The sequence below is a fragment of the Engystomops pustulosus genome, chromosome 1 (genome assembly GCF_040894005.1).
Source record: "Engystomops pustulosus chromosome 1, aEngPut4.maternal, whole genome shotgun sequence".
In the NCBI taxonomy this organism is placed as follows: domain Eukaryota; kingdom Metazoa; phylum Chordata; class Amphibia; order Anura; family Leptodactylidae; genus Engystomops; species Engystomops pustulosus.
In genome coordinates, this window is record NC_092411.1 from 147,030,217 (window position 1) to 147,043,314 (window position 13,098).

Sequence of the window (13,098 nt, forward strand, 5' to 3'; positions counted from 1 at the left end):
ATGAACTATAGACACATAGACGCATGATCGTAGCAAAGTCTAACACTTGCGCTGTCTAGAAGATACCAAGGCAGCGTAATGCATATAATGCCAAACTGTATGTATAATCTAGAGTACAAAGATGACGGCGAGAGATCCAGATATGTGTCAATTGCGGCGGCGCACAGAGCTCTGGCAATCAACCGGGCGACACAATGTCTGCAATATCAAATTATGAATACATGCAATCTATGGTATAGAGGTAGCAGGAAAAAAAAAAAAAGAAAAAAAAAAAAAAAAAAGTAAAACAAAAAAGTAAACAAAAAAGTAAACAAAAAAGTAAACAAAAATGTAAACAAAAAAATTTAGCATGTGTCAATTTATAAATGCGAAAGTTAATTGAAGCGGCGCATAATACAAACAAAAAATAAGGAAATGTAAAAATGAAACGGCGCACAGTGCATATACATATGGTACGGCGCAAAATTCAAATACATGTAATGCGGCGCAAATACAAATATGAATGATGCAAAGAAGGCAAAAATTGGCATACGTAAGAACACAATTATCGATATCTATCTATTAAGTAGAGTGCAGACTGCAAATGCGGCGTATCGCCTATTGGACTAATCTTTGCAGGTATCTATATATACAATCAAAATGGTGTAGAAGAACCCAGTATTGGATGTCTGTCCATTAATTAAGGTACAGATTGGAATTGCAATTGGATGTCGCCGATTAGACCTATCGTTGTAGATAACTGCGTATGTAGTCCAAATAGTGCGCGCTGGAAATACATTATCTGAGAATCATCAAAGTAGCATCGTGTATAAAGTATACCGCTATCCATACAGTCCTTAGATATATATACATGAATATATGATGCAAGTCACTAAGGACAAACCAAGCAGCGCTACACAGTATATAGAAAGTAAGTAATCTAGTACAAGAACTGTAGTGTGGGCAGTAGCAGGACCTAAAGGTAAGTATCACTAGTCTCAGGACGCTATCCTGGTAGGGGGCGGTATGGCAAGGACATCCACCACAGGGTGGGGTGAGGGGGAGAAGGAGAGTGGAAAAATATTCAACAATTATCAGCTAGTAATATAGTACACAATTATCAATTTTTATCCTTATTATATATCAAGGTCACCAAATGGATGAATATTAGGCAGCAAGAGATGGTAGCGGGCAGGAATGATGCATAACAGACTGTTATATGCAGCAGTACATTGATATAAGGGCTAAAGAAAAATAGGAGTCCAACTTGTGGGAGTATACAGACATTGATTAGAGCGAAGGGATCGGATCCAATAGCACCTGTGGGTGCATCGATAGCATATCTTGAAAGAGTATTGGTTATGGTCCCTCTATTGGAGCAGCAGACTGTGAATCTGAGAGTTAGGCAGATAAAAGTGATCTCATCATGCGTGCTGTGAAAAAAGGTTAACACCTATATAAAAAAGAAAAGGCAAAACGCAAATTAGTGATACAATGCAAGTGAGAGTATTAGGGGGCCCAAATACAAACTAGACTTTAAGGGGTCCAGGACAGTGACCAAACCAGTGAGAGACTGGATAAAGAGCTAGAAATAGCTGAGTGAAATACACCGAAAAGGTGAAGAAATAAGGAATGCTGTGTCCAACTGATAGAAGAAGGGATAACCAAACAAGATAGAAATAAGGTGATAAAAAAGGCATATAAAGAATGGAATGGTGTTCCAACTATTTTTTATAATGACCTGTAAACAGTAGTTCTTCGTTCAGGCCTTGTGGAGCAACAGTATCCAAGATATAGATCCATCTCGATTCGCTTCGGAGAAGTTGTGGCACTAGGCTTCCACCTCGAACATTTTGTGAGATTTTCTCAAGACCCAAGACACGCAGATCCTGTGTTCGACATCTATGAAAGTGGAGAAAATGGGCCGCTACTGAAGTGAGGGTCTTTCCTTTTTGTAAATCGGAGGCCGCTGTATTGATGGTGGACAGATGTTGTTGGCATCTCCTACGCAATTCTTGTGTGGTTTGACCCACATAGAGTTTTGGACAGGGACAGAGTAGTACATAGACCACTCCCTTGGTTTTACAATGTATGTAATCCCGAATTTTAAAGTTTCCATGATGCGTGGGGTCCTGAAATACAGAGGTTTGTATTATGTGTGGACATATCGAGCAGCCCCCGCATGGAGATGATCCTGTGAAACGGACTCCCCTCCCCAATGTGGTAGTGGGGCGCTGGAAATGACTGTTTGTGAGAGTGTCCCTCAAGTTGCGAGCACGTCGAGCCGTAAGTAACGGTTTGTCCGTGAGGAATGGGGCCAATCTCACGTCACTTTTTAAAATCCCCCAGTTTTTGTTCAGGATGTCATACAGGTCACCCCATTGGTTGTTGAATGTAGTGACTAACCTTGGTCTAGAGTCCATTGTCCGAGACTTGGTTTGAAGGAGGTCCTTTCGCTCACTCAATTTAGCTCTGGTAAAGGCTCCGGAGATTATTTTCCGAGGATATCCGCGTTCTTGGAATCTGTGGGTCAACTCCTGTGCGTGCCTCCTAAAATCTGATTGGTCGCTGCAGTTTCGCTTGAGTCTAAGAAATTGTCCCGTGGGGATTCCGTTCTTGAGGTGTCGAGGATGGAAGCTAGAAAAATGCAACAAGTTGTTAGTCGCAGTTTGTTTGCGAAAGAGGGAGGTAGTCAGAGTCGGATGGTTATAGGAAATGGAGATATCTAAGAAGTCGACTGTCGTTGTGGATAGGGTGGATGTTAACTTGATGTTCCAGGGGTTGTTGTTTAATTCTGATATAAATCCAACACAATCCTCTGAGGAGCCGGTCCAAAGGAGGAGAATGTCGTCAATGTATCGAAACCAGCCCGACACCTTGGTCTTGTAGGCGTCCAGGCGGTAGACGACATTCTCCTCCCACCATCCTAAAAATAAATTGGCATAAGAAGGGGCACATTTTGCCCCCATAGCCGTGCCTGATGTTTGTTTGAAATACGTCCGGTCAAAGATAAAGTAATTCTGGTGTAACACCAGATACAGAAGATCCAGCAAAAAGGAATCATGCCTTCTGTCCGAAGACCACTGTTTATCAAGAAAGAAAGTTACTGCTTCAAGACCTACCTTGTGGTCTATGATGGTATATAAAGCTTCCACATCCAATGTGACAAGTAGAGTAGGCGTAGAAGATCTGAAGTTTTCCAATTGCTGGATCAGATGTGTTGTGTCACGGACGTAAGATTCCAACCTAAAAACCAAGGGTTGCAGGTAAAAGTCGAGGTAGGAACATAGCTTCTCATTGAGGCCACCTATACCTGAGACAATGGGTCGTCCCGGTGGCTTCTCCAAAGATTTATGGACTTTGGGAAGCATATAAAAGGTGGGGATTATAGGTTTTTCAGTTGTAAGAAATTTTCGCTCACCCTTGTTGATGATACCTACCCGAAATGCCGCTGTTAGGAGTCGATCTATTTTATCTTTGAAAATTTGGGTGGGGTCCGAAGGTAAGGTGGTATAGAAGTTCGGGTTACTGAGTTGCCTTCGTGCTTCCTCCAGGTAGAGCTCAACCGGCCAAATTACAATATTGCCCCCTTTATCCGCCTCCTTGATCAAAAACTCTTTTTGTTTCTTCAAATTTGCAAGAGCAGAGCGTTCTGTCGGGGAAAGATTTTCTCCTTTGTTATTGTCAATTTGTAATGTCTTAATGTCACGCAGAGTAAGTTCATAGAAAATGTTCAGTGCAGGGAACAGTCTGAAGCTGGGAGTGCTTTGTGACGGGGTACGTGTGGTGAACTTTCTCTTACCTGAGTCATTAGACGCTTCCTCAAGTAGGTCCAATAAATCCCTAAAAGTTTGTCGGTCACCCTCTGGGAGAGAATCGACCAAGTCCGGTTGGTGATATAACAGCTTGAAAGCTAGTTGCCTGCAAAATAAATAAACATCTTTGGTGACCTCGAATTTATTAAGTTTATTCATGGGTGAGAAAGAAAGGCCCTTTCGTAGAACTGAAAGTTCAATGTCAGAAAGATTGTACGATGACAAATTGATAACTTGTAGGCCAGTTGACTCACCCTCTCTGGACTCCTTCTTTCCTCGTCTCGTTTTCTCGCGTTTGTAACTGGGGGACCAATCTCGGTGTCTGGGACCTCTCTTTCTAGCATTGTGACTTGATGTAGAGGCATCATCCTGTGAATTCTCAGATTCACTATTTTCAGAGGACTGCGTGTCAATCAGGTTGGTCCCCCCTATGGCATGGCTGCGTGGTGCTGGCGGGTAGTGGCGTCTCTTGTTGCCCCTGTGGGTCCAATGGTAGGCCCTCCCTCTTTCATAGTCCTTCTTGTCCCTTTGTAGTTTATTCTGTTTTGTGAGTATGATGTTTTTCTCGTATCCCTCGATCATTTCCTTCAGTTTTTTGCGAAAGGGTTCTACTAGGGAGGTTGTATCAAAGGAGATTAGGCGAGATTCCAGTTTTTTGATGAGCTCGCGTTGCTGATTTAATAGACCACGATCATGGTCCAGGAGCATGTTTACCAGTATAAGTGAGCATTGAGAGAGGCCCCTTTCCCAATTACTCTTCTCGTCCAAGTCCACCTCCCAGGAAGGGAAAATCTGTGTTCTGAGCCCCCTGGGGAAAATCTTCAACCTGAGATATTCTTCAAGGCTTCGGATATTCCACCAGAGTCTAGTGATTGATTTGTGTGCATTAATCAATTCACTGGAGAGTTTAGAAAAATCGTCATTGGCGATCGAGTCGTTTGAATCGCTGAAAATACTTGTAAATTGGCTGTTCCAAGCCATCTCGCGTGCCTGTAGGTCCATTCCTGACCCCTTGTTCCCAGTCCTGCTGCCTATAATACAGATCTAGAGAATATATATGTGACCCAACAAAAAATGATAACAATAATGAACCCCAGGAAATACAGAGTAAGGATAGAGCTCTGTAAGAAGATTTGAACCAAACAAGATTTGAGAGGGGAAAATAATGCAATAGACAAATAACACATCCAAATAATGATACTTTAGAAAAGAGAGGGAAAGTGGATGTGCAAACAAGATAAATTTTATTATTTCATCAATATACAAAGATAAAAACATTTAAAAACCCAAGAAATGGGAAAAAGAACACAATGGTCTCTCCTCAGAAATATTTCATATATGTACAACCAACAATGGATAACAAAGCTGCTAAATATAAAGGTGTAAAAATATGCACAAAATCACATATAATAATAAGGTGCAAAGTGCCTAGACTGAATACATACAACGGTTCTTGGACTGTGTGCTGTGTGGTGTACAAGACAAGTAGAGACAGTGTCTCAATGCAAGGTGTTTACATATTATGAGATCAAAAAACGAAACAAAACATGGATAAAGTGCTGCGTGCAAAAAATAGCAGCTAGTGGTGTAGATACACAATTCAAGTAGATACAATAAAGCAGTACATCACATTATATTACCTAATGTAGAGCATGAAGAGGAGAGACCACAAACGCCCCACGCGTATCGCCCGTCTGGCGGGCTTCCTCAGGGGATAAGGAAAGGGAAATCAACCCAGCTATTTAAATCATCCAGTCCCGCCCCCCAGCGGTGTATGGATGTCCTACCATACCGCCCCTTTTAGTGTTAGAACACATCAAAGTATGATTCATAATTCATGGTGAGTCTAAAAAGGTACTGTATCAGAGGGTTTCCCCTGCCGATTTGTAAGTTTGTTAGGTTAATCTGATGTGTGAGCCAGGTTCCAAGCCATAGCAGTGCGGCATAAACTACTTCCGGGTCAAGGAGGTCAGAGATCCTGAGTCAAGTATGCATGTGTTGCCAAGCAACGGGGACAGACCCCGTGCTAAGTTTGAAGATCCGATCCGTACAACAGAAAAAAAGGAAGATATGACTCAGATGGAGTTGTAACGATCGAACAGAGTGTGTATATAAATGAACTATAGACACATAGACGCATGATCGTAGCAAAGTCTAACACTTGCGCTGTCTAGAAGATACCAAGGCAGCGTAATGCATATAATGCCAAACTGTATGTATAATCTAGAGTACAAAGATGACGGCGAGAGATCCAGATATGTGTCAATTGCGGCGGCGCACAGAGCTCTGGCAATCAACCGGGCGACACAATGTCTGCAATATCAAATTATGAATACATGCAATCTATGGTATAGAGGTAGCAGGAAAAAAAAAAAGAAAAAAAAAAAGTAAAACAAAAAAGTAAACAAAAAAGTAAACAAAAAAGTAAACAAAAATGTAAACAAAAAAATTTAGCATGTGTCAATTTATAAATGCGAAAGTTAATTGAAGCGGCGCATAATACAAACAAAAAATAAGGAAATGTAAAAATGAAACGGCGCACAGTGCATATACATATGGTACGGCGCAAAATTCAAATACATGTAATGCGGCGCAAATACAAATATGAATGATGCAAAGAAGGCAAAAATTGGCATACGTAAGAACACAATTATCGATATCTATCTATTAAGTAGAGTGCAGACTGCAAATGCGGCGTATCGCCTATTGGACTAATCTTTGCAGGTATCTATATATACAATCAAAATGGTGTAGAAGAACCCAGTATTGGATGTCTGTCCATTAATTAAGGTACAGATTGGAATTGCAATTGGATGTCGCCGATTAGACCTATCGTTGTAGATAACTGCGTATGTAGTCCAAATAGTGCGCGCTGGAAATACATTATCTGAGAATCATCAAAGTAGCATCGTGTATAAAGTATACCGCTATCCATACAGTCCTTAGATATATATACATGAATATATGATGCAAGTCACTAAGGACAAACCAAGCAGCGCTACACAGTATATAGAAAGTAAGTAATCTAGTACAAGAACTGTAGTGTGGGCAGTAGCAGGACCTAAAGGTAAGTATCACTAGTCTCAGGACGCATCCACTTTCCCTCTCTTTTCTAAAGTATCATTATTTGGATGTGTTATTTGTCTATTGCATTATTTTCCCCTCTCAAATCTTGTTTGGTTCAAATCTTCTTACAGAGCTCTATCCTTACTCTGTATTTCCTGGGGTTCATTATTGTTATCATTTTTTGTTGGGTCACATATATATTCTCTAGATCTGTATTATAGGCAGCAGGACTGGGAACAAGGGGTCAGGAATGGACCTACAGGCACGCGAGATGGCTTGGAACAGCCAATTTACAAGTATTTTCAGCGATTCAAACGACTCGATCGCCAATGACGATTTTTCTAAACTCTCCAGTGAATTGATTAATGCACACAAATCAATCACTAGACTCTGGTGGAATATCCGAAGCCTTGAAGAATATCTCAGGTTGAAGATTTTCCCCAGGGGGCTCAGAACACAGATTTTCCCTTCCTGGGAGGTGGACTTGGACGAGAAGAGTAATTGGGAAAGGGGCCTCTCTCAATGCTCACTTATACTGGTAAACATGCTCCTGGACCATGATCGTGGTCTATTAAATCAGCAACGCGAGCTCATCAAAAAACTGGAATCTCGCCTAATCTCCTTTGATACAACCTCCCTAGTAGAACCCTTTCGCAAAAAACTGAAGGAAATGATCGAGGGATACGAGAAAAACATCATACTCACAAAACAGAATAAACTACAAAGGGACAAGAAGGACTATGAAAGAGGGAGGGCCTACCATTGGACCCACAGGGGCAACAAGAGACGCCACTACCCGCCAGCACCACGCAGCCATGCCATAGGGGGGACCAACCTGATTGACACGCAGTCCTCTGAAAATAGTGAATCTGAGAATTCACAGGATGATGCCTCTACATCAAGTCACAATGCTAGAAAGAGAGGTCCCAGACACCGAGATTGGTCCCCCAGTTACAAACGCGAGAAAACGAGACGAGGAAAGAAGGAGTCCAGAGAGGGTGAGTCAACTGGCCTACAAGTTATCAATTTGTCATCGTACAATCTTTCTGACATTGAACTTTCAGTTCTACGAAAGGGCCTTTCTTTCTCACCCATGAATAAACTTAATAAATTCGAGGTCACCAAAGATGTTTATTTATTTTGCAGGCAACTAGCTTTCAAGCTGTTATATCACCAACCGGACTTGGTCGATTCTCTCCCAGAGGGTGACCGACAAACTTTTAGGGATTTATTGGACCTACTTGAGGAAGCGTCTAATGACTCAGGTAAGAGAAAGTTCACCACACGTACCCCGTCACAAAGCACTCCCAGCTTCAGACTGTTCCCTGCACTGAACATTTTCTATGAACTTACTCTGCGTGACATTAAGACATTACAAATTGACAATAACAAAGGAGAAAATCTTTCCCCGACAGAACGCTCTGCTCTTGCAAATTTGAAGAAACAAAAAGAGTTTTTGATCAAGGAGGCGGATAAAGGGGGCAATATTGTAATTTGGCCGGTTGAGCTCTACCTGGAGGAAGCACGAAGGCAACTCAGTAACCCGAACTTCTATACCACCTTACCTTCGGACCCCACCCAAATTTTCAAAGATAAAATAGATCGACTCCTAACAGCGGCATTTCGGGTAGGTATCATCAACAAGGGTGAGCGAAAATTTCTTACAACTGAAAAACCTATAATCCCCACCTTTTATATGCTTCCCAAAGTCCATAAATCTTTGGAGAAGCCACCGGGACGACCCATTGTCTCAGGTATAGGTGGCCTCAATGAGAAGCTATGTTCCTACCTCGACTTTTACCTGCAACCCTTGGTTTTTAGGTTGGAATCTTACGTCCGTGACACAACACATCTGATCCAGCAATTGGAAAACTTCAGATCTTCTACGCCTACTCTACTTGTCACATTGGATGTGGAAGCTTTATATACCATCATAGACCACAAGGTAGGTCTTGAAGCAGTAACTTTCTTTCTTGATAAACAGTGGTCTTCGGACAGAAGGCATGATTCCTTTTTGCTGGATCTTCTGTATCTGGTGTTACACCAGAATTACTTTATCTTTGACCGGACGTATTTCAAACAAACATCAGGCACGGCTATGGGGGCAAAATGTGCCCCTTCTTATGCCAATTTATTTTTAGGATGGTGGGAGGAGAATGTCGTCTACCGCCTGGACGCCTACAAGACCAAGGTGTCGGGCTGGTTTCGATACATTGACGACATTCTCCTCCTTTGGACCGGCTCCTCAGAGGATTGTGTTGGATTTATATCAGAATTAAACAACAACCCCTGGAACATCAAGTTAACATCCACCCTATCCACAACGACAGTCGACTTCTTAGATATCTCCATTTCCTATAACCATCCGACTCTGACTACCTCCCTCTTTCGCAAACAAACTGCGACTAACAACTTGTTGCATTTTTCTAGCTTCCATCCTCGACACCTCAAGAACGGAATCCCCACGGGACAATTTCTTAGACTCAAGCGAAACTGCAGCGACCAATCAGATTTTAGGAGGCACGCACAGGAGTTGACCCACAGATTCCAAGAACGCGGATATCCTCGGAAAATAATCTCCGGAGCCTTTACCAGAGCTAAATTGAGTGAGCGAAAGGACCTCCTTCAAACCAAGTCTCGGACAATGGACTCTAGACCAAGGTTAGTCACTACATTCAACAACCAATGGGGTGACCTGTATGACATCCTGAACAAAAACTGGGGGATTTTAAAAAGTGACGTGAGATTGGCCCCATTCCTCACGGACAAACCGTTACTTACGGCTCGACGTGCTCGCAACTTGAGGGACACTCTCACAAACAGTCATTTCCAGCGCCCCACTACCACATTGGGGAGGGGAGTCCGTTTCACAGGATCATCTCCATGCGGGGGCTGCTCGATATGTCCACACATAATACAAACCTCTGTATTTCAGGACCCCACGCATCATGGAAACTTTAAAATTCGGGATTACATACATTGTAAAACCAAGGGAGTGGTCTATGTACTACTCTGTCCCTGTCCAAAACTCTATGTGGGTCAAACCACACAAGAATTGCGTAGGAGATGCCAACAACATCTGTCCACCATCAATACAGCGGCCTCCGATTTACAAAAAGGAAAGACCCTCACTTCAGTAGCGGCCCATTTTCTCCACTTTCATAGATGTCGAACACAGGATCTGCGTGTCTTGGGTCTTGAGAAAATCTCACAAAATGTTCGAGGTGGAAGCCTAGTGCCACAACTTCTCCGAAGCGAATCGAGATGGATCTATATCTTGGATACTGTTGCTCCACAAGGCCTGAACGAAGAACTACTGTTTACAGGTCATTATAAAAAATAGTTGGAACACCATTCCATTCTTTATATGCCTTTTTTATCACCTTATTTCTATCTTGTTTGGTTATCCCTTCTTCTATCAGTTGGACACAGCATTCCTTATTTCTTCACCTTTTCGGTGTATTTCACTCAGCTATTTCTAGCTCTTTATCCAGTCTCTCACTGGTTTGGTCACTGTCCTGGACCCCTTAAAGTCTAGTTTGTATTTGGGCCCCCTAATACTCTCACTTGCATTGTATCACTAATTTGCGTTTTGCCTTTTCTTTTTTATATAGGTGTTAACCTTTTTTCACAGCACGCATGATGAGATCACTTTTATCTGCCTAACTCTCAGATTCACAGTCTGCTGCTCCAATAGAGGGACCATAACCAATACTCTTTCAAGATATGCTATCGATGCACCCACAGGTGCTATTGGATCCGATCCCTTCGCTCTAATCAATGTCTGTATACTCCCACAAGTTGGACTCCTATTTTTCTTTAGCCCTTATATCAATGTACTGCTGCATATAACAGTCTGTTATGCATCATTCCTGCCCGCTACCATCTCTTGCTGCCTAATATTCATCCATTTGGTGACCTTGATATATAATAAGGATAAAAATTGATAATTGTGTACTATATTACTAGCTGATAATTGTTGAATATTTTTCCACTCTCCTTCTCCCCCTCACCCCACCCTGTGGTGGATGTCCTTGCCATACCGCCCCCTACCAGGATAGCGTCCTGAGACTAGTGATACTTACCTTTAGGTCCTGCTACTGCCCACACTACAGTTCTTGTACTAGATTACTTACTTTCTATATACTGTGTAGCGCTGCTTGGTTTGTCCTTAGTGACTTGCATCATATATTCATGTATATATATCTAAGGACTGTATGGATAGCGGTATACTTTATACACGATGCTACTTTGATGATTCTCAGATAATGTATTTCCAGCGCGCACTATTTGGACTACATACGCAGTTATCTACAACGATAGGTCTAATCGGCGACATCCAATTGCAATTCCAATCTGTACCTTAATTAATGGACAGACATCCAATACTGGGTTCTTCTACACCATTTTGATTGTATATATAGATACCTGCAAAGATTAGTCCAATAGGCGATACGCCGCATTTGCAGTCTGCACTCTACTTAATAGATAGATATCGATAATTGTGTTCTTACGTATGCCAATTTTTGCCTTCTTTGCATCATTCATATTTGTATTTGCGCCGCATTACATGTATTTGAATTTTGCGCCGTACCATATGTATATGCACTGTGCGCCGTTTCATTTTTACATTTCCTTATTTTTTGTTTGTATTATGCGCCGCTTCAATTAACTTTCGCATTTATAAATTGACACATGCTAAATTTTTTTGTTTACATTTTTGTTTACTTTTTTGTTTACTTTTTTGTTTACTTTTTTGTTTTACTTTTTTTTTTTCTTTTTTTTTTTTCCTGCTACCTCTATACCATAGATTGCATGTATTCATAATTTGATATTGCAGACATTGTGTCGCCCGGTTGATTGCCAGAGCTCTGTGCGCCGCCGCAATTGACACATATCTGGATCTCTCGCCGTCATCTTTGTACTCTAGATTATACATACAGTTTGGCATTATATGCATTACGCTGCCTTGGTATCTTCTAGACAGCGCAAGTGTTAGACTTTGCTACGATCATGCGTCTATGTGTCTATAGTTCATTTATATACACACTCTGTTCGATCGTTACAACTCCATCTGAGTCATATCTTCCTTTTTTTCTGTTGTACGGATCGGATCTTCAAACTTAGCACGGGGTCTGTCCCCGTTGCTTGGCAACACATGCATACTTGACTCAGGATCTCTGACCTCCTTGACCCGGAAGTAGTTTATGCCGCACTGCTATGGCTTGGAACCTGGCTCACACATCAGATTAACCTAACAAACTTACAAATCGGCAGGGGAAACCCTCTGATACAGTACCTTTTTAGACTCACCATGAATTATGAATCATACTTTGATGTGTTCTAACACTAAAAGGGGCGGTATGGTAGGACATCCATACACCGCTGGGGGGCGGGACTGGATGATTTAAATAGCTGGGTTGATTTCCCTTTCCTTATCCCCTGAGGAAGCCCGCCAGACGGGCGATACGCGTGGGGCGTTTGTGGTCTCTCCTCTTCATGCTCTACATTAGGTAATATAATGTGATGTACTGCTTTATTGTATCTACTTGAATTGTGTATCTACACCACTAGCTGCTATTTTTTGCACGCAGCACTTTATCCATGTTTTGTTTCGTTTTTTGATCTCATAATATGTAAACACCTTGCATTGAGACACTGTCTCTACTTGTCTTGTACACCACACAGCACACAGTCCAAGAACCGTTGTATGTATTCAGTCTAGGCACTTTGCACCTTATTATTACATGTGATTTTGTGCATATTTTTACACCTTTATATTTAGCAGCTTTGTTATCCATTGTTGGTTGTACATATATGAAATATTTCTGAGGAGAGACCATTGTGTTCTTTTTCCCATTTCTTGGGTTTTTAAATGTTTTTATCTTTGTATATTGATGAAATAATAAAATTTATCTTGTTTGCACATCCACTTTCCCTCTCTTTTCTAAAGTATCATTATTTGGATGTGTTATTTGTCTATTGCATTATTTTCCCCTCTCAAATCTTGTTTGGTTCAAATCTTCTTACAGAGCTCTATCCTTACTCTGTATTTCCTGGGGTTCATTATTGTTATCATTTTTTGTTGGGTCACATATATATTCTCTAGATCTGTATTATAGGCAGCAGGACTGGGAACAAGGGGTCAGGAATGGACCTACAGGCACGCGAGATGGCTTGGAACAGCCAATTTACAAGTATTTTCAGCGATTCAAACGACTCGATCGCCAATGACGAT

The 13,098-nt window shown here is 41.6% G+C and overlaps 2 protein-coding genes and 1 long non-coding RNA gene across 4 annotated transcripts in view; 2 read left to right on the top strand and 1 right to left on the bottom strand.

The window, feature by feature from the left end:
- The window catches only part of TMEM161A (transmembrane protein 161A), a 40,867-nt gene that overhangs the window by 13,112 nt on the left and 14,657 nt on the right, over window positions 1-13,098 (top strand). The gene's annotated exons all lie outside the window — the stretch shown is intronic.
- LOC140135088 (uncharacterized) lies at window positions 2,530-3,567 on the bottom strand. Its single transcript, XR_011856453.1, has 3 exons — window positions 3,420-3,567; window positions 3,102-3,225; window positions 2,530-2,616 (listed from the first exon to the last, which is right to left on the bottom strand). It is a non-coding gene; the product is annotated as an uncharacterized lncRNA (long non-coding RNA).
- On the top strand, window positions 7,227-9,377 carry LOC140135064 (uncharacterized). 2 transcript variants are annotated; one of them, XM_072156079.1, is made up of 5 exons: window positions 7,227-7,858; window positions 8,007-8,125; window positions 8,230-8,487; window positions 8,682-8,805; window positions 9,291-9,377. In XM_072156079.1, the coding sequence occupies exons 1-2, from the start codon at window positions 7,405-7,407 to the stop codon at window positions 8,012-8,014; spliced, it is 462 nt and encodes a 153-aa protein (XP_072012180.1). In that variant the 5' UTR covers window positions 7,227-7,404; the 3' UTR covers window positions 8,015-8,125; window positions 8,230-8,487; window positions 8,682-8,805; window positions 9,291-9,377. The 2 variants fall into 2 exon arrangements, with proteins under 2 accessions (XP_072012180.1, XP_072012170.1); XM_072156069.1 differs by having other exon boundaries at window positions 7,227-8,125.